This window comes from Panthera leo, chromosome D4, assembly GCF_018350215.1.
Source record: "Panthera leo isolate Ple1 chromosome D4, P.leo_Ple1_pat1.1, whole genome shotgun sequence".
Lineage (NCBI taxonomy): Eukaryota > Metazoa > Chordata > Mammalia > Carnivora > Felidae > Panthera > Panthera leo.
The window spans coordinates 858,076-878,632 of NC_056691.1; the positions used below are offsets into that span (position 1 = coordinate 858,076).

A 20,557-nucleotide genomic window follows, 5' to 3' on the forward strand; every position below is an offset into this window, starting at 1 on the left:
GTCCTCTGAAATCCCGGGTTCTGCCACCCACACCACCAGCCCTGCCCCCAAGTGTCCCATGAGGCTCAGGGCTAGCCATGGTGGCTTGGTGTGGGACATGGCAGGGCTCCCTTCTGACCTCTCAGAGCTCAGAACCCAGAGCAGCCAGACACAGGTCCTGGGGGAGACCGACACCGAACTGGCTGGGAAAGCCCAGGGCTCCGTGCTATGCAGGAGCCGTCTGCCCATGACTCCGGGCACACGGATGTGCAAGAGCACTGAACAGTGAGCTTGACGATGGACGGAGTAGGAGCATCCACCATGGCAGGGGCCTCCATCTGATGGGCTTTTAGGGCCAGACACTAAAGCTGTAGGGCACAACGCGGATCGTCAGGGCAGGCGTCACCTTGCTGAGTTGTGAGGGACACCCCAGAGCATGGCTGGCTGGCCTTTTCAAGCTACCCTGTTCGAGAGAACAGGACAGTTGGAGGGGCCACCCCTGAGCAGAGGGCCTAGGGAGGCAGCATAGCCAGAGCAGGCAAACTCGTGAAACTGGGATGAAGCTGTTCACCATCCTGCTAACACTGAGGGGTTGATGGTGTAGGCACATGGGGGCCTCGTGGCAATGGAAAGATCTAGAATAGGCGCCAGTGAGCAGAGAAGGCAGGAGTACGGTGGCCATGATGCCACAGGCCAGGTCTGAGGACCCAGAGGGGGTCTCGGAGGACCAGCCAAGAGGGTTCCCGACTGCACGTGGACAGAACTCAAACTTCAGCCAGCAGGAGACGAGAGCAGAGCAGATACATACAGTCAGAGCATGTGGGAGACACAAAAAGGAAAGGAGGAAGTCTCGTCTCGTCTTGGTTCAGGGTCTGGTGCACGTGTCCCCTCAGGCAGCCAGGAACCGGTTAGAACAACGATGAGGAACCCAGGGTCCTTGGCGTTAAGGTGTCCAGCTTGGCAGGTCACGCACGTGACGGCTCCGTCTGGTCATTCTCCCCTGGTCCTTCCTCACGTGTGCTCTGTTCCAGAGCAGTCACGGGCTCCTGTTCCGCACGAGGAGGACATAACCATCTGCACCCTGACACGTGTAAAGCAGGGCTGCAGGTTTTTGTGGACTCCTTCGGCCCCCTGGTCTCTCGGCCATAGCATCGCGAGGCCACGTGCTGGACTGGTCATGGTGCACCTGCAACTCTAAAGACTTTACTCGGGCTCCTCGCTCCTGTTCAGTCACCTGACTTCTCTAACCACTTGCTGTCCTGCAGGAGAAGTACTCAGAAGCTGTGCGCCTCCCGGAGGGGGCCGCCTCCAGCTGCATGGTGGTCCAGAGCCCCCGCCAGCCCGGGTAAGTGCAGACGCCCTCCAGGCCCAGCCTCCCCAGTACCCAGCCACTTGCTTCCTGTGAAACGCGAGGATTACAAGTAAGAGGAAACAAGTGTGAACTGCGTAACAGACCTCTCACTGTGTCTGTGGGGTCATGTTGGGTGTGCAGCCAGGGGCAGCGGACCAGGAGGGGAGGCCGGGAGGCCACGGGTGCTGGGTGAGGGAGGACTCCTCTGGGTCCTGTGTGTGCATGCGGGGAGCCCCCTGCACGCCACGTGCCTTCACGGCCTGTGTAGGAGCGCCTCGAGGGGTTTTGTTTTCAAGCTTAAAACGATGTCCTAATTACGTAGGTTTCTCAGACTTGCCTCTCGACCTTTCCAAAATTGGCTTCTGGTGATGCGTGTAGCTGCAGGCAGTTCATTCCTTTTCGGTGGTTCTGTTCCATTAGGCGAACGCTGTCTTTCTGCCTTCTTTGGGTTGTGCGCATTTGGGTGACCCGTCCTTTTCTACTATGTCTGACGCTCCTTTCGTGTCCCCAGACACCCGAGTACACAGGCTTCTGTACCTGGAAGTGAAATGCCCGGGTCTTAGGGTAGAGTCAGCTTTCCGTCCGGGCTGACACGTTTCAAAGTACTTTATCTGTTTGTGTTCTGCACAGGTGGGTTTTTAGTTCCTGTGGGATGCCTGTGGGTCCCTCACGTGGCCACACCACCAGCACGTCGTGGGTACACAACAGCACCTTGCTGGGTCTGGGGTACATGTTCCTCTTCGCTAAGCATGTCGGACACGTCTCCCCGGCCAGACCTGATGTGTGCCACGGGCAGACGTGTCCGGGGTCACATCCTCGGGGAGGGTGGCAGGTGCCGCGTGCAGTTCACGCTTCCCACCAGGTTTCGGGAACCGCTTGGCGACAGATCTTAACCTCTTTCAGGTTTGAGCTCGTAATCATTTGGAGGATACAAATAGATGACGAAGGGAAGGTTTTGCCAAAGCTGGATCTTCTCACCAAAGTGCCACAGCAAGGTAGGGCCCAGGTGGTGTTCTGGTGACTTACTGTGCCCAACAGTCTCCTGCTTACGTCCTCTGGCTTTACATGGCCAGAATCAAAAGTTTTTTGTATCAGTTAAAAAAACGTTTTCAGTGGTAATCACTCGAAAAGCACACGTGAGGGGGCACTGTTCCCCCAAGGCCCTCTGTTCTGTCCCCACCTGTGCCACGCAGGTCGGTGCCTCGTGCACAGTCACGACCCTCATCGCCCCGTTCGGTGCCCCCGGTCGGGAAGGCGGGTGCGTCTGGATGAAGCTGCTCAGCCGGCCCGTTCTCTTCGCAGCCCTGGAGCTGGACAAGAACCGAGTCCTGGAAACTGCTCCCCTCGGCTTCCGGGCCCTGCTGGGCGTGCTGGGCATTGAAGCCACTCTAGAGAGCCTGATTAAGTCGCTCTGCGTGGGGGAAAACCACTAGTTCCTGGCAAACATGCAGGTGTGTGATTTTATTCGACGTAAACAGTTGCCGTTTCCCACACAGGAGCCACGCCTTTAGGACACATGGTCTGTGCAGTTACGCCCATCGTAAACACGCTGTCGGGACGGGGAAAAATAAACACGGCTATTTGAATAGAAGATCCAGCACGTACAGTGTAGTTGAAAAAATAAGCTTAACCTTTGAGACCGTGCAGGAGTGAGCGTCCCTCTTCGGATTCAGAGAGCATCTGGTCCTGCTCTCGCCAAGGCTGAGGGTGGAGGCGTCCTGGAGGTCAGCCCAGCCCCTGCAGTCCCGAGGGCCCCACCTGACACCTAGGGTGACGCACCGCCCTCCTCCCCTTCCCGCCTGGAGAGCAGCACTCACACGTTCAAAGTGGTCAGCCTCCAAAGTGTCTTTTCATCTCATCCTGTGTTTTCACACGAGGCTCCACACAGGACCCCCACCCCCACCCCCGTCGCCTCAGGGCGGCACTGGCCTTGGGGGCCATTGACGATGTTCGAATCGGTGGAGACCCTGCTCGAAGCCAAGTCAGGGGAGGGGCCGCACCGGACGGTGAGGTGGACACCGCCTGGCAGGGCCTCATCGGTCTCTTTCCCTGGGCGGATGCCGGCCCTTTTGGCCAGGACTGGCCCCAGAGGCTGCCCGGCCCACTCCTCGCAGAGCCAGGGTCCTCTGCACACCGTGATGAGACCTCGGGCCAGACCACCACCACAGATGCTTCCCTCCACACAACCCTCGCCCCCCCACATGCTCATGAGGGTGAGACACATGCTCCTTGAGCATCTTTTTTCAACCTCCGGGGGTGGAGGAAGTCAGTGTTCGGACAAAGCTGAGTAAATTCTAGAAGAGCTTGCTTGATTCAAACAACTGTAATTCTCAAGTTATCACAAAATTCCCCACGAAAGTTTACAATCAGCAAAATATTCTTATTTTCCACGTAGCATTTTCATACAATTCCATGGTTTCGCTATTATAATCTTATGTTACAATAAGCCTTCATTAGTCCCTCAAAACAGTGATATAAATAATCTGTACAACCTACCAGAGAATAAAAAACTGAAGCCAAGATTCCTGACAGTTTTCATAGCAGCCGGGCACACCTGCAGGGGGCGACCCTGATGAGAACCTCTTGGTGCCAGCCAGGAGGGGCTCGTCTCACGGGAGCAAGGGCCCCGAACACCCGGCGTGCGCGGCGCACGGCCGCCTGGACACCCGCCCCGGGCAGCAGCTCTCTCCCAGCACCACAGCAGCACCTGCCCGCAGGAAGGAGTGCCCGGTGTCCCCTACGGTTCAGATCAGATCGTTTGGCTAAAAACGGCCAGCGCTCGTTTGAGTGGTATCCACCCCCTGACCTGAGTCCTGTGCTCCCCGCTGACCCTGCGCAGAGCAGGGTGTGTGGCCCCTCCACAGAGACCCCGAGTCCACACAGCCCAGGGCCCACATCCATGCCAGCCACCCCCACTCTGCAGCAGGGAGCCCGCTAAGCCTGCGCTACCTGGCGGCTCGCACGGAAGAAGGGACCACGTAACCCAGCTGGGAAAGTTCCAGTAGTATCCATGTTTTCTTTCAAGTCCAAACCGTAAGACGTACGCGACAATTCAAGTTTTCTATGTTAGAGTCTGGTGGTAGGAGATCCAAACCTCGGGTCTTGAGGCTCTCGTGCCAGAGGTTAGACGCGAACCCCGGGTGGAAGGTGTGGGGCCGCAGCACGCAATGGGGCACACGTCCGACACATCTCGTCCTGGACGGCGTGGGTGGTGATCGTGCATTCCGGGGCACCCAGACGCAGTCCCCACCTGGACGGGGGTTAAAAAGCGAAAACATTCACAGCCAAAAGTCACCCAACACGACAAAAAGTAGCTCTACCATTTGACCTTCACATTCTGTGTTCAAGTTTCAGGGACACCACAGGAGGCGGTTAGACCTGGTGCAGAACTAACGTGCAGTCCTCACTTTCCTTGAACCTGGCTGACATCACGGCCGCGTCTTTGGCGTGTACAGTCTTTGAGTAGTAGTTGACGATCTTCCCATCCAGTTTATACTGGTGTGGAATGCTCTCATAGGGCTTGAGGTCGAGGTCCAGCACAGACACAGAGAAGGCAAACCTGGATCTCGATGAAGCGACGACAGGCCTCTGCTCAGAGCTGGAAGTGAAAGAGCAGCTTTAGGGCCCGCGAACCCCAAATCCTCACGCTGTTCACAGCGCGCACCCCGCTCTGGGCGTCCCCACGCACTCCGTGTATGCCTGCGGATACACGGGTTCCCAAGCCCTGGTGGTGGAGCCGATGCCGGAAAGGGAAGGTTAACAAGGAGCCATGTGTTCCCAACCTGAAGGAAAGCGCCAAGGAGACCGGACCTTTCCTCAACCAGACAGAGAAGACGCTGACAGCAGACTTCCCTTCATTCGTCTCAGGTCCCGAACTCGCGGTTCACGGGTTAGAGCCCCATGTCATGCTCTGCGCTAACAGCGCGGACCCTGCTTCAGATTCTGTCTCCCTCTCTCTCTGCCCCTGCCCTGCTCGCACACACTTTGTCTCAAAATAAACTTAAAAAAAAAAAAAACAAACAAAAAACACTTTGAGGCTAATTCTGAACTTTGTACTAAGATTGCTGTGTGCCCATCCCACTCAGCTCTGAGTGCTTGGTATTGTCTTGCCTCCAAATGACTGGTTGAATGTATTCTATGAGCTCAGTTTAGCCCTATAAAACTACTCAGGAGTCCTAGTTTCTCTGATGCTTAACCACTCTTCTAGATTTGAAATCATCCCAAACAGAACACAAATTTCAGAAGGTCCTGCCCAGGAGGGGAAGACCGATGGACACACTCCCGATCGGATGAAACTAATTCAGGCAAGACTCGCACTTAACTCCTGTACCAAAACACTCTTCCAGGGAAATCGACCCCCTGGCTCAGCTACCGGGGTCTCAGCTACCCCCTCCCAAAGGGCAGTCAAGGTCTTGCTTCCGAGGCCTGAGTTCTAGGCAGCGGGGCTGGGACAGCGCATCTCCAGCCTCCAGCAGGTCACTCACGGCACCCGACAGACAAGGTGATGCACGCGAAGACGGGCATCTCTCCGTGCACGGGGTGGTGGGCGCACAGCCAGAGGCAGCTCCTGCACAAAGTCTGACTGTGTGCCCACCGCACACTCCCAGGAGCACCGGGCACAGCCCCAAAGCCGAAACGCTTCTGCGCGGCTCCACAGGGCTCCCAGGACGTGCACTGTGCCCCATCTGTGTCCGTGAGGCAGCTGGTGAAGTGCGCCAGGGCCCAGGCCGGCCAGCCCACCCTGCACACTCCTGCACGGTCAGGAAGGGCAGTGGGTGACAGCCACATGGTTCTGTCCTCTACCACCACCAGCTCCATCCAGTGAATGGGCACTGCAGTTCCTCCAGGGGTCACAGGGGTGCTCGACTAAACAGAACAGCCTTGTTGTTTTTCAGTTATGCCTTACAGACATCCCTCGGTGTTTCCTATCAGTTCTGTGCCTGCCAGGGAGCAGCAGCCCTGGGAATGTTTAGTTCAACAGCGCCAGAAAAATGAGTGGCTGGCGGCCAACGATAAGGTCATCTTGACCCAGGAACACGTGTCAGAAGGACGTGGGGCCATTCCACAAACGCCGTGTCCACGTGGGGTTTGGCATCGGAGGATCAATGCTGAAGATGCCATCTAATTAGCAAGAGAAGATTATCAGGTTCATCCTGAATTCAAAAAAAAAAAACAAAACGGCAAGGGAGGGTGCCGGACAGTCACGTCCAGGGACACGCTGTTCTTACAGGCTCGGGAAGGGCCGAGAAGGCCAGCACATCAAGAGCTGGCCAGGGCGAGGAACGAGACCTAGGGGGACCTCAGTGGGCACTTGGGGCTTTGAGAGAAAGGAATGTGTACCATGGTCCAAGCTGCTTCTAAATCCTTGGAGTGTATCCTTAGAAACTCATGATAATCTTTACTAAGACAGTCTTTTTAAGTTTTTCTAAGTGTCTTTCCAGCTGTGCCCCAAGCTCTTAGAGCACAGGCAGGAGCCAGCAAGCCGTGGTGAGTCACTAAGGTGTCAACTAGGGGACAGGACTGTGTCGGCCACCGTGGCCCTGCCAGGACCCCGCGCACACAGGACGCGCAGCAGGCGGCTCACCTGGCATCCTGCAGACAGGGGGAAAGCGCGATCATGACGGAGCAGTCCTTTGCGGTCATGGCCACCCGGTACTGCTGCACCTGTGGGGACGGAGAGGTGAGCTCCAGGCCCGGGAGGATCCTCGGCCAGCCCTGCCTGCCGGCACCGCTCTGCAGGTGGCACGCGGACCCGCCACGGAAGCACAAGCGTGGACCACACTGATGACGCTGAGGAGACGTCCCCCGCGAATGACACTGGAGACGGAGGGCTGCCGGGCTGCGAGTGACCCACAGCGGGCATGCCACTGTCCCAGCCTGCGGATGAGGAAACTCCCCCACGATGGCATCGTGGCTCTAAACATCAGGCTTGAACACGTGCCCCCAGCAGCCCGCGATCTCGTCCACCGGACCTGCCAGCTCCACACGGCATGCCGTGCGGGACCTGACGCGTGAGCCCCTGTGTCAGCCCAAGTGCATGTCAGACACACGGGGAGGCTCTGCACCGGGCCCGTGTAGACTCTGGGCGTTTTCCCACTTTCTTTGAAGTTTCATGTTACCATGTGAATTTCTCTCACTTTTACAAAAGTAAACTAGTTACAAAAAAGGAAGTGGTCCTTCCAGGTTGTCACAGGCCTCAACATCACGCGCTGACAGAGGACAGGCTCGCCTCCCCTGTAGGCCTTCCCTCTGCATCCCACACTAGGAGGACCGCCCTGGAAGACATCGGGTTCCCACCTTCCCTGCGCGCGACCTAGCGGCACACCTCAGGCCTGCTGGCAGCTCCTTCTGGGCTTGCAAAACCGCTTCTACACTCGGCTCATTTGGCTCAGAAATCAGGCATCTCACAAAATACACAAAAGATTCAATCCAAAAGAATTAAAGGGATAAACATTTTTTTAAATGTATAAAATATCTGCGTCTTCATCATAAGACAAGCCACAAAAGATTGGTAGATTTGAATACCCAAAGATGAAAAGCGTCCATAGGACACCGTCCTAACACCAATGTGAAAGAGACCAGCCATGGTCACGGATGATCAACACCAAAGTATAAAGTGCTAGATTCATATAGAAAAGGAAACTTCCCAAAGATGTGGATCCAATAAACTGAGAAAAGAAAGAAAATAGTCAATAAATACATGAAAAGATGCCCAACCTCACTACTAATCAAGGAAATGCAAATTATAGTAAACATTCTTTATACATCAGATGCACAAAACACATATAATCAGACACAAAATGGAAGGGCCAGACTCTCACTTCGAACAACGCCAGACTGTGGAATACAGGGCCAGCCCGACCACTGAGGTCAGCCAGAGGAAGCTGGAAAAAACACTGAAAGCATCCGCTGAAAGGCAGCGTGAATGGAATCAGGGAGAGTAGCTGCACCAGCAAAAGGTAGACATCTGGGTCCTTTTCGCCCTGACACAGGGTTGACAATTCCGGAGGGTCGGCCAAGAGGTACTTTCATCAACCCGCAGGGCTCTGAGGACAGGGACCATGACAAACCCCGTCTTCTGTTAGCACCCAATGCCACACCTTCAGGCCAAGGAAGCCACGGGTTGGCAGCCCTGCTTCCAAGACCTCTGTCACCAAAACTAGGGCCAGGCGACCCCAACTTGCTAGGGCTTCCCTGGCTCCCAGCAGAAGCAAACCCAAGATCCTTCCTGGAAGAAAACACCATCTTAGGCCTTGCATTATTTCTAAATGATTGTCAAATACAGTTATCGACACACAAGTTAAAATATCTAGGCACAACTCACGATAACATAAGTGAAAACCTGCAAAAAAAACCCCAGGCCAGCAGAGATGCACGCGGACTCCCGGCTACTGCAGGAATCAGATAGACGTGCTACTCTGCTCAAAAAATAAAAGACAAAGTCAAGAATTTGAGAGCTGGAGACTATAAAAGTAAACCGTATGTAAATTCTGGAACTGAAAAAATAGAAAAATCAATACTAAAAGTTCAACAGATAATTTTAACAGATGAGAAGAAACTCAAGAGACTTGCTAAACTAGAAGATGTCCCCAAAAATATCCAGAATGACGCATGGAAAAAGTAGAACAACTGGAAAATAACAAAGAAATGGGTACAAATCAAATTTGTAGACACTGAGGCCAAATATTTTCCAAAACTGGGGAAAGACATCAAGCCACAAACTCAAGAATGACTCCCAAAAGAACAAAATCAGATACACACATCACCAAACACTAAGAATGAATCACCAGCAGACCAACATAAAGGAAACGTTACATGGTGTTCTTCAGACAACAACAAAATCACCCCCAACACAAGCTGGGGATGCAGGGCAGAATGGAGAATAAGAGAGACACCTGTGGGTAAAAGGACGCTGACTGTATAAAACGGTAATAATGTCTCCTGGAGTTTAAAACAGCAGAATACACAGCAGTAAGAAGTAAGTCAGGAAGAGAGGAAAATGTACTCTAAGAATTTTGTGCTGTCCAGAAAGAGAGTTGAAGGTACTAGACGCTAGTCTTTCCTAAGTCAATTGCTTGCTGCAAAGGTTAAGATAGCCACAAGACAAAAGCAAAAGACTCTGTAACTTTTAACAGAGTGAGGAAATGGAATGACAAAAAAATAAAATAAAATAAATAACCCAAAAGATTGTAAGAGAGGAAAGAAAAAGAAACCTAAGACAGGTGGTAAAAATTAACAGTTTTAAATCCAAGTGTAAGTCCACAAAACGTAAGGATAAAAAACCAGACCATACATTAAATACAAAGACATAAATAACAGAAAAACCCACAGTTATTTTGTAAAATTTCGAAACATCCTTCTTATGGAAGAAGCAGATAGTAAAGTAAGGTTATGAAAGATCTGAATGACGCAATTAATCTGACCTAATAAGAAGATATAAAACACTGAACCCGGCAATTTGAAAAGACACTTTTTTCACATATGCACAGAACCATTTTTCAAATAAATTGATCTATAAAGCATATCACAATACACTGAAAAGGATCAAAAGCCAATCTCAACAAGTTTCAAAGGACCATATAGACTATGTTCTCTGACCATAATGCAATGTTGCTAGTAATCAACACAAAAAAGATAATGAGAATCTGTGTGTTTGGTAATTAATTCCCTTCTAAATACTTCCATGGGTGAAAGGAGAAATCTTAATAGTAATAAGCATATATTTTAGTTGAATGGTATTGAAAATACAGCTTGTGGAATGTAGCTAAAGCCATGTTTACAAGAAAATATACAGTGTTGAATACATATTTTAGAAAAAAAATCTAAGACTTAATTAGGTAAGCATTCATATCAGAAGTTATAAAAAGAACAAATTATCCAAAGAAAGAAGAAAGGAAGTTAAAGCAGAAATTATTGAAATAAGAAACAATCATACAGGACACTAACGGATGAGTTAATTTGTATAAAACAAAAATGACACTCTTCATGGGATGGACTGAGAAAACAGACACCACACATCAGGAATAAAAGAGCATTCTTTAAAAGATAAAAGAATATTATTTTAAAAACCTGAAATTTAAATTTTTTTTAAAAAAAGCTGCTTTATTTTGAGAGAGAGAGTGTATGTGCACACAAGCACAGGAGGGACAGAGAGAGGGAGAGAGAGAATCCCAAGCAGACTCTACACTGTCAACGTGAAGCTGGATGCAGGGCCCAAACTCACAAACCATCGGATCATGACCTGAGCCAAAACCAAGAGTCAGATGCTTAAGCGATTGAGCCACCCAGGTGCCCCAAAATTTGAAAATTTTAGATGAAACAAATTTCTAGAAAAATACAAGTTACCAAACCTGACCAAAGAAGAAGATAATATGAAATCGAGATCATAATTTAAGGTTTGTCTGCAAAGATGATTGTGGGCCCAGATGGTTTCATCTGTGGTTCTAAAAAATATTTAAGGAAAAAATAATGCAAGTCTTAGTTCACCTCTTCCAGAGAACCCAAAAATGAGCAGTCCGCAAATGTTTTTTGAAGCAGGCATACCCTTGATACCAAGGCCTAACAAAGACATTGAAAAATTCACTAAAAAACCCTAAATAAAATACTGGCCAACCAAATATAATATAAAAATAATAAATCACCATAAATTATACAGTTAACCACATTAACAGACAATAGAAAAGTCCTATGATCATCTCAATAGAAACAGAAAAAACAATGATAAAGTCAACATCCACTCCTGATTAAAAACTTTTTTTTTTTTAATGCTTATTATTTTTGAGAGAGAGTGAAAGAGCCTGAGTGGTAGAGGGGTAGAGAGGGAGGGAGACAGAATCCAAAGCAGGCTCTGTGCTGACAGCACAGAGCCCATTGCGGGGCTTGAAGCCACCAACCGTGAGATCATGACCTGAATTGAAGTCAGACACTTAACTGACTGAGACACCCAGGTGCCCCTCCTGATAATAAATACAAATTAGGAATAAAATGGAACTTCCTTAATTTGCTAAGTTATTTTATTTAAAAAATAAATAAAACAAAGCCCCCCAACAACCTACAACAAACAACTTAGTGGTAAAATGGTTTCTCTTTGAGAATGGGAATGAGACTAGAATTCCCACGGTCACAACTTAACTATATTCAATTAAGCAAAATGAAATAAGTAAAAGGTATAAGGATTGGGAAGCAAAAAAAAATCAAATTCATAGACAATATGATTACATAATAAACGAAAATCCAAAAGCTGTAAATAAACAGAATCAGTGACTTTAGCAAGGTTGACAGATGAGAGGTCAAATACAAAAACCAACTGCATTCCTGTCTATCCACAATAAACAACTTAAAATGAAATGTCTTGTAAGATACCATTTGTATCTAAAACCGTCAAATAACTGGGAATTGAGGCACCTGGGTGGCTCAGTCGGTTAAGCGTCTGACTTTGGCTCAGGTCGTCATCTTGCAGTCCATGAGTTTGAGCCCCACATCGGGCTCTGACAGCTGGGAGCCTGGAGCCTGCTTCAGACTCTGTGACTCCCTCACTCTCTGCCCCTCCCCCACTCATGCTCTGTTTCTCTCAACAATAAGCAAACATTTAAAAAATTTTTAATAAATAATAAAACCATCAAATATCTGGGAATAAATCTAATAAAATATAAGACCTCTCTAAAAAAAAATCCTAAAATGTTTTTATTAGATTTTAAGTAACACCTAAAAAAAACAGAACATGCCCATGTTGGAAGACTGTTTTATATAGATGTCAATTATCATTTTAATGCCAAACCAATCAAAATCCCAACATTTTTGTTGTTGCTTTTCCTTGTAGAACTGAACGAGTGGATTCTAAGATTCATGTGCACAAGCAGAGGTCGAGAAGAGCCAGGCATTTATTGAAGGAAAAGATATTCTTGAGGGCTGGTTCTGACTCTCTAATGATCAGGATAATCCCTGTGGTTCTGGGACCCTTCCATGTGAAAATAAAATCAAATCCTACCTCATGCCATACCCACCAAATGTGATAGGCAAAACAATATGGTTTTTTAAATACCGGTAGGGCCCTAAAGTAGAGGAAAGATAAAAACTTCTTAAAAAGGAAAAAGACAAAAATTAAACTACCTTAAAATTATGAACTTCTTTTCTTAAAAGTCCTCCATTAAGGGAGTAAAGTAGCAAGATATGGAATGAAAGAAGGTATCAGTAGCACATCTATCTCACAGGGCTTCTATCCATAATACACAAAGAACTCCTCAGGTCGGTAAGAAAAAGACGGACAGTGTTACAAAAACTGGGCAAGAGGCTTCACAAAAAGAAAACCCCACAGATGGCCAATAAACATATTACAAAGTGCCTGATCTCATTACCACAACAAGCCACCACTACAGTCACCAGAATGGCTAAGGTTAGAAAGACACACAGCCAAGCGGTAGAGAGGATAATGGGAACTACTCTGGCCAGTTGTAGAGACTGTAAATGAACCACCTGTTTTGCACAATCCCCTCCAGCTGATATGCTCATCTCTCCGGCCCAGAAATTCCACTCCTGGGAATATATCCAAGGAAATGTGTGACACGTACCCTGAGGGATCTGAATGAGGACGTTTACAGTGGCTTTATTCGCAACAGCCAAAAACAGAGAACGAGCCAAATGTCCATCAACAGAGCAGATACACTGGTGCACCTGTTCCGTGCACTGCTATGAGGCAATTCAGTTATGGAAACGCATGCGGTAACATGAGTGAATCTTACAAATGGTATAAAGGGTTTTTCAAAAAAGATGGGACTCCATGTATAAGGTTCAAAAGTGAAACAAACTAAACTAGAGGGGTATCAGTCAATATAATAGTTAATTCTGAGGAGAAGAGAAAGAGGCATAACTGACAGGACACCAACAGGGATTCTGCTTGGTTGCCAGTGTTCGACATCCAGACCTAACTGGCAATCCCACGAGTTTGCTTTGTGATAAATCATTAGACTCTATGTTTTTTCTCCGTACTTTTCTGTGCGTGCTATATTTCACAATACAAATGGTTGAGAATAAAATCTTATAAAATTAAAAAATAAAATTCTAGGGGCGCCTGGGTGGCTCAGTCAGTTAAGCATCTGACTCTTGATTTTGGCTCAGGTCACGATCTCACGGTTCATTGAGTTTGAGCCCTGCATTGGGCTCTGTGCTGACAGTCCAGAGCCTGGTTCAGATTCTCAGATTCTCAGATTCTCAGATTTCTTTCCCTTTCTCTCTCTCTCTCTCTCTCTCTCTCTCTCTCTCTCTCTCTCTCTCTCTCTCCCTTTCTCTGCCCCTCCCCCACTTGTGCTCACTCATTTGCTCTCTCTCTCTCAAAATAAATAAACTTTAAAAATAAAATTCTCGGGGCGCCTGGGTGGCTCAGTCGGTTAAGCGTCCGACTTCAGCTCAGGTCACGATCTCATGGTCCGTGAGTTCGAGCCCCGCGTCAGGGTCTGGGCTGATGGCTCAGAGCCTGGAGCCTGCTTCCGATTCTGTGTCTCCCTCTCTCTCTGCTCCTCCCCCGTTCATGCTCTGTCTCTCTCTGTCTCAAAAATAAACGTTAAAAAAAATTTAAAAAAAATAAAAAATAAATAAAATTCTCAATACTGGTAACATATAGTGTTTGGGGGGCGGGGGGCATGGAGGAAAAGGGCCCTCGATTGTTGCAGGGAAGAACATAAACTGGCAAAATCTTTTTGGCAAGACAATATTGACAGGATCTATCAAAAATCAGTCTAGCAGTTTTACTCCCAATAATCTGTCTTACAGTTTGTCAAAAGCAGGAGTGTCAACATTATTTTTAACAGTAACAAATTAAAACCAAGTAAATGACAATGATTTGGCCATACTAAAGCAACGGATACTTTCAGGGGATATAGAGGACTTCCAAGGGCCCTCTTACAAAACAACTAAGTCCTTGTTAACATACCTGTCAGTGCACTGCTGGGCTTGCAGAAGGTAAGGGAAATCCCTGCTCAATCCCTTCTTCTCACCACTCATCCCCAGAAGAGCCAAAACTAGAGTTTTGAGCAAGGAGCAAATAGGAAGGCTGAGCCACCCTGGAGGCAGATGTCAATGGAAGCAGTGTTTCTAGGAATAAGCCGCAGAGTACAGGGTCCAAACTGAGATTTCTCCCTCAAGCCAAGAATCTGTATCTTCTCTGAAGGAAAGCACTCTCTGTTTAGGTCCAGGATTCCCACAGATTAAGATCAAACACACGAACCCCCAATCATGGACCATTAAAAACCCAAGCAGACAACAAAGCATGGATGAAGCAGCCAAAATAACAGAATTTTTACCTCTAAGGTTTTATTATGTATCTGATATCACATACAGAATAACAACTATTCATAAATCGTTTGAAGAACTAAAAGATGGGGACTTAAAAATGGACAAGCAGGGGCGCCTGGGTGGCGCAGTCGGTTGAGCGTCCGACTTCAGCCAGGTCACGGTCTCGCGGTCCGTGAGTTCGAGCCCCGCGTCAGGCTCTGGGCTGATGGCTCGGAGCCTGGAGCCTGTTTCCGATTCTGTGTCTCCCTCTCTCTCTGCCCCTCCCCCGTTCATGCTCTGTCTCTCTCTGTCCCAAAAATAAATAAAAAACGTTGAAAAAAAAAAATGTAAAAAAAAAAAAAAAAAATGGACAAGCAATAAGGAACTACCAAAATTACCAAGCAGATGTATAAATGGACCAAACAGAACTTTAAGAAATTAAAAATATAACTACTGAAACAGAAAACTCATAGAATAAACTAGCAGATTAGACACAGGTGAAGAAAGAATCCATGAATGGGAAGGCAAAACTGAAGAAATACCTAGAATGGAGTACAGAGACAAAGAGATGAAAAATAGGAAAGCAGTTATGACATGTGGAAGATACAAAATGAGGTTTCACCTGTTTCTAAATAGAGTCCCAGAAAAAGAGAATAGGATAATGGAGAACAGAAAATATGTGACAAGAAAATGGCTGTGAATTTTCTAGAATAGAAGATATAAATCCACAAATAGAAGCACAACATACATAGATAAAGATAGATAAATACACACAAAGAACGCCACACCTAATCACAATGCACTAAAATATCAAGTAATGAGAAAGACGGGCTCTTTTTTTTTTTAATATATGAAATTTATTGTCAAATTGGAGAGTGTGATGCTAAGTGAAATAAGCCATACAAGAGAAAGACAGATACCATATGTTTTCACTCTTATGCAGATCCTGAGAAACTTAACAGAAACCCATGGAGGAGGGGAAGGGGAAAAAAAAGAGAGAGAGAGAAAGACAAGCTCTTAAAAGCAGGCAAAGAAGAAAACTCCCCTCCTGAAAAAAGGCAGACTGACAGAAGACCTCTCAGCAGCCATATACACAGATGATGTTACACAGAATGGTTTAATGCCAAGAGAAAAAGCCCTTTCTTCATGCTTAGAAAAAGTTACCCTTCAATACTGTGGAGAAATATAAACATATCCCAACAAAGAGGATGCAGAAGTTTCCAAAAGACTTTTACTATTTATTTTGGGAGAGAGTGAACAGGGGAGGCACAAAGAGAGGAGAATCTCAAGCAGGCTCTGTGCTATCACTGATGTAATTTCTAAAGGGTTTACTTGAGTGGAACCTGGGTGGTGGATGTCTGACCCTTGATTTCAACTCAGGTCATCATCTCACAGTTCACGGGATTGAGCCCCATGTCAGGCTAGGAGCTGACAGCATGGAGCCTGCTTGGGACGCTCAGTCTCCCTTGCTCTACCCCTCCCCCCCCCTCTCAAAATAAACACACTACAAAAATATTAATAATAAAGGGTTTACTTGAAGAAAAAAACTATAAGCAATTGTAGGCCAATAACAACTTTCATGAAATGGACACACTCCTAAAAAGCCACAAACTCAAAACTGACTCAAAGAAACAGTATCATCAGTCCTACAAAAAAGACTGAACTGGGCATCAAAACACTAACTACAAAGAAAAGTTCAGGCCCAGGTGGCTTCAAGTGGCTTCAAGTATTCAAGTATTTGAATTCTATCAAATACTTAAAGAATACTTAAACATCAATCCTTCTCAAACCCCTCCAAAAAGTAAGAAGCTGGAATTCTTCCCAACTGACTTGACAAGACCAGTATTACCTGATAACCAAAACCAAAACAGACATCATAAGAAATGCAAATTGCAGACCAGTATCTCTTATAAATGTGGATACTATTATCCTCAACAATATAATAGCAAATTGAATCTAGCAACATATACGAACGATCATATGCCATGACCTCGTGTGATTTATCCCAGGAATGTGAGGTTGGTTTTAACATCCAAAAACAAATAAATGTAATATGCCTTATCTACAGAATTTTTTAAAAAAAGAAAGAAAAAGAAAAACAATGATAATCTCAATTGCTACAGAAAAGAATTTGATAAACTCCAACATCCTTTCTTGACAAAAACACTCAACAAATTAGGAAAAGAAGGGACGTTCTTCAACCTGATAAAGGATTATCTATGAAAACCTGATAAAGGATTATCTATGAAAAGCCCACAGCTAACATGTACATAATGATGAAAGACTGAATGCTATCCCAACAAAACCAGGAACAAATCAGGGATGTCTCTTCTTGCAACATCTGTTTCACAATGTACTAAAAATTCTAGCTAGGGCAGCTATGCAAGGAAAAGACATAAAAGGCATCCAAATCGGAAAGACGCCTGGGTGGCTCAGTCATTAAGCATGTGACTTCCGCTCAGGTCGTGATCTCCCCCCATTCGTGAGTTCAAGCCCCATGTCAGGCTCTGTGCTGAGCGCTGGGAGCCTGGAACCTGCTTCAGATTCTGTGTCTCCCTCTCTCTCTCTGACCCTCCCCCATTCATTTTCTCTCTCTCTCTCTCTCTCCTTCCTTCCCTCGCTCTCTCTCTCTCTCTCTCAAAAATAAACATTAAAAAAATTTTTTTAAGTTAAGTGGGAATGTCAAATGGGACAGCCACTCTAGAAAACAGTCTGGCAGATCCCAACAGAATTAAACGTATGTTATCATTTGACCCACCAATTCCACTCCTATGTGTATAGCTGAGAAAAATAAAAACATGTCCGCACAACAATTTGTATACAAAACATTTATAGCAGCATTATTCGTAATAGCCAAAAAGTGGAAACAACTCAATGTCCACCAGTAATAAATGCATAAAATGGAACGTGCCCGTAGAATGGAGTACTTTTCAGCTATAAAAGGCAGACAGTATTGATGGACGCTACAATGCAGATGAACCTGGGAAACATGCCAAGTGAAGGAAGCCAGTCATAATGGACCAAGGATTGAAGGACTCCGTGTATACGCAGTGACTGCACTAGGCACATCCGCAGAGACAGAAAGTCTTGGTGGGTGCTTAGAGCTGGGGGGGGGGGGGGGGGGGGGGGGCGGTGGAGAAGATTTCTTTCTGAGGTGATGAAAATGTTCTAAAATTGACTGGGGATAGGTGCACATGTAGTGGAAACCACGGAGTTACTTTAAACAGGTAAGTTGTATGACATGTAAGTTATATCTCAGTAAACCCATTATCGAAAAAAAAAGGTAACAAAGGAAAGTTCTAAGTAAGATGTAAGAACGATGGGCAAAGACAGGGGTAAACGGTACTGTAAACTGCGACTTTAGAAAAGAACAAAAAGAACCCCAGACAAGCAGCTGCCTGAAAGGTGGGAGAGAGAAGTGGAGTGGACCCAGTTCCTCGTGTTCTGAGCGTGTGTGGTGGGGCAGGGTGGGTGGGCGAAGTCACTAACATTAGACCGGACAAGTAACCACTTCAAGGATAGGAACAGAATGTGCAGCTTCCAAACCGATGGAATGAAAAACGGAGCATAAAAACTGACATGCAAAGTAAACCGAGGTCAGCGAGCCACGGGCCGGGGGCCAGACCCAGCTCACCACCTGTTTGGTACATGAAGTCTGACTGGAACACAGCGGCACTGGTTTGGGCTGATCTGTGGCTACCTCTGAACTACACAGCACGTTGAGCACGTGTAAGAGGCCAGAGGCTCTGAGCCGTCTCGAGCACCTGTCCGGCTCTTTCCACAAGCGTGCTGACCCTCCTGTGGAATTCTGCACGGTACACCAAGGGTCTCTTCGGGCTACAGTTTCCGGACCCTCAAAATAAAGGGAATAGTCCCTCAGCGCATCAGAGGTCGGAGGCTCAGTGAGTTCTTGAAGGAATTTCGTCTGTAGCGTCAGAATGACCTCCACGTGCTCCACCACTTGCCTCCACAGCCAGCCCTCTTCAGGTTCGCACCGTCCGCACCTACCAGAACCTAACTCCCCGAGACAAAAGCAGGCAGACCCTTACATCCCAACAAAGAGACCTCAAGCGACGGTCTGCTAAATGCGTGCTGGCAACCGGTGCATGTAACGTGGGCAGTCTCCCAAACTGAGAGACAGAAGGGCAGGAGCACGGTCACAACTACACAGTCTACTCACTGCTTGAATCTTTTGCATTAGACTGTTCTGGAGGTAATTCTAGCTTGGCGTGCTGGTGTAAGAAATAACGCAGAGACCTGAGCACCTTTCACCGAGCCTCCCTCAATGATGACATCTCGCAAACCTCACACAGGATGGCATCCGGCAAAGACAGGGACACTGGTACACTCTGCAGTTTCATGCCAGTGTGCGCGCGTGTAGTGTGGCCACACGTGCTCAGCCACCACCACGGTAAGATACACACACGGCAGACCCGTCACAAGGATGCCTTGAGTTGACCTTTATAGCCACACCCACCTTCCTTCCACCTCCCCACACCACGGCCACCACTCATCTCTGTCATTCCGAGAATGTCAGGGAGGGGCGTCTGGCTGGCTCGGTCGGTAGAGCCCACAACTCTTGATCTCAGGGTTGTGAGTTCAAGTCCCATGTTGAGCATAGCGATTACTTGAAAATAAAACCTCTAAAAAAGAATGTCATAGAAACAATCCTAGTGTGTAACCTTCTGGGACCAGTTCCGTCACCCCGCATGGCACCCTGGTGATGTGGCCAGGTCACTGGTTGCTTAGCACTGCCAGCGTGTCACCTGCCGTAGGTCACCTGCTGGTGGACCCCTGGGTTGTGTCCAGTGCTCAGGGCCTGTGAGAAGAAGCATTCCCTTCTCTGTGATGCATGCCCCGGAGAGAGAGGCCAGGTGGCAGGGTTCGTGCAGGTTTAGTTTGTGAGAAGCTTTCATGTTTCCCCACACGGTTTCCTACCCACCCCTGGCACGGTCAAGTGACCGGTTTCTCCGCGGCAACGCCCTGCACCAGCCCGGGGTGGCACTGGTTTCAGCCATTCTGGCAGCGGAGTAACGACTGCCTGGGTCTCTCACCACAAAATTATGGTTACACACACACGTTTACATATTTGTCTGGTAACAACTCTGAAAAATATAGAAACGTACAAAAAAGAAGTCTTTCATACAGCTTCTTTGGAGAGAGAAGCAATGCGCCCCCAAGTTGCAGACAACCTAGGGCAGACTGTCGCTTTAGTCTGGTGCAGAGGCTCCACATTTGGCTGTCTCCCCGCCCCGAGCACAGCTCTGCCCCGAGCACCTCGGAGAACTCCCCACCATGGCCCTGCACTCGGGAGGGGCCGCCTCCGTCGTCTTCCTCGACACCACGAGCGCTGCAGGAGAGGGGCAGCCGGAGCCGCGTGGGGCCCCACGCAGGTGAGCCAAGGCTCCCGGGCAGCTGCCCGCGTGTACCTGGAGGGGGTCATGTGCCCTACACCTCCCTCGTGTCCCTCACTCGCAACCAGCCGCAGTAGCGTTTAGCAAAACCCGTGACAGCACGGTGAGGCCTATGGGTCCCTCTCAGAATAACATCTTTAAATGCAGAAAATAAACAGCAGGATGACTCTATCAAATGCCAGAATACTGTTTAAAACAACGTACGACATAGTCCTGCGCCACAAAGCTCAGGTACCGCAGGGTACCTACGGCAACTATCGTGTGAAACAAGAAGGTCTGGTTTCTCTTGGTGCCAAGGTCGGGGGTCCTGATGACCCGACAGTGGTTGTTGCCACATTCATAATGGAGGAAATGCAGCATTCCAGTCAGAGGGCACTGAAAGTAAAGACGCTTTCTCCTATGCAGGTTCAGTGAGCCTCAAAGTCCCTCGGGCAGGACCAGGCCTCCTCCTGGGGACGTCCTCCCAGGCTGCCCTTGGCCCGGGTCCTGGGGAGGGATGCCACCCACACACGGCCACGGGGCTGGGGCTGGGGCTGGGGCTGGGTGG

At 48.1% G+C, this 20,557-nt stretch overlaps 2 protein-coding genes across 8 annotated transcripts in view; one reads left to right on the plus strand and one right to left on the minus strand.

Annotated features, from left to right (window-relative positions):
• The window catches only part of LOC122204688 (centromere protein P), a 243,079-nt gene that overhangs the window by 222,292 nt on the left and 230 nt on the right, over window positions 1-20,557 (plus strand). For 5 of the 7 annotated variants that reach the window (XM_042912265.1, XM_042912273.1, XM_042912270.1 and 2 more), the window contains exons 6-9: window positions 1,245-1,324; window positions 2,234-2,325; window positions 2,633-2,781; window positions 4,679-5,293. In XM_042912265.1, the coding sequence (XP_042768199.1) occupies window positions 1,245-1,324; window positions 2,234-2,325; window positions 2,633-2,763 (303 nt within the window). In that variant the 3' untranslated portion in view covers window positions 2,764-2,781; window positions 4,679-5,293. Of the gene's footprint in view, window positions 1-1,244; window positions 1,325-2,233; window positions 2,326-2,632; window positions 2,922-4,678; window positions 5,294-20,557 lie in introns of those variants that run through there. The other 2 variants (XM_042912267.1, XM_042912266.1) reach the window with 2 other exon arrangements.
• IPPK (inositol-pentakisphosphate 2-kinase) overlaps window positions 3,576-20,557 on the minus strand; it is a 48,667-nt gene continuing 31,685 nt past the window's right edge. Inside the window, exons 12-13 of the mRNA XM_042912260.1 lie at window positions 6,915-6,994; window positions 3,576-4,928 (exon numbers count right to left, since the gene is read on the minus strand). Of these exons, the coding sequence (XP_042768194.1) occupies window positions 4,703-4,928; window positions 6,915-6,994 (306 nt within the window). The 3' untranslated portion in view covers window positions 3,576-4,702. The remainder of the gene's footprint in view (window positions 4,929-6,914; window positions 6,995-20,557) is intronic.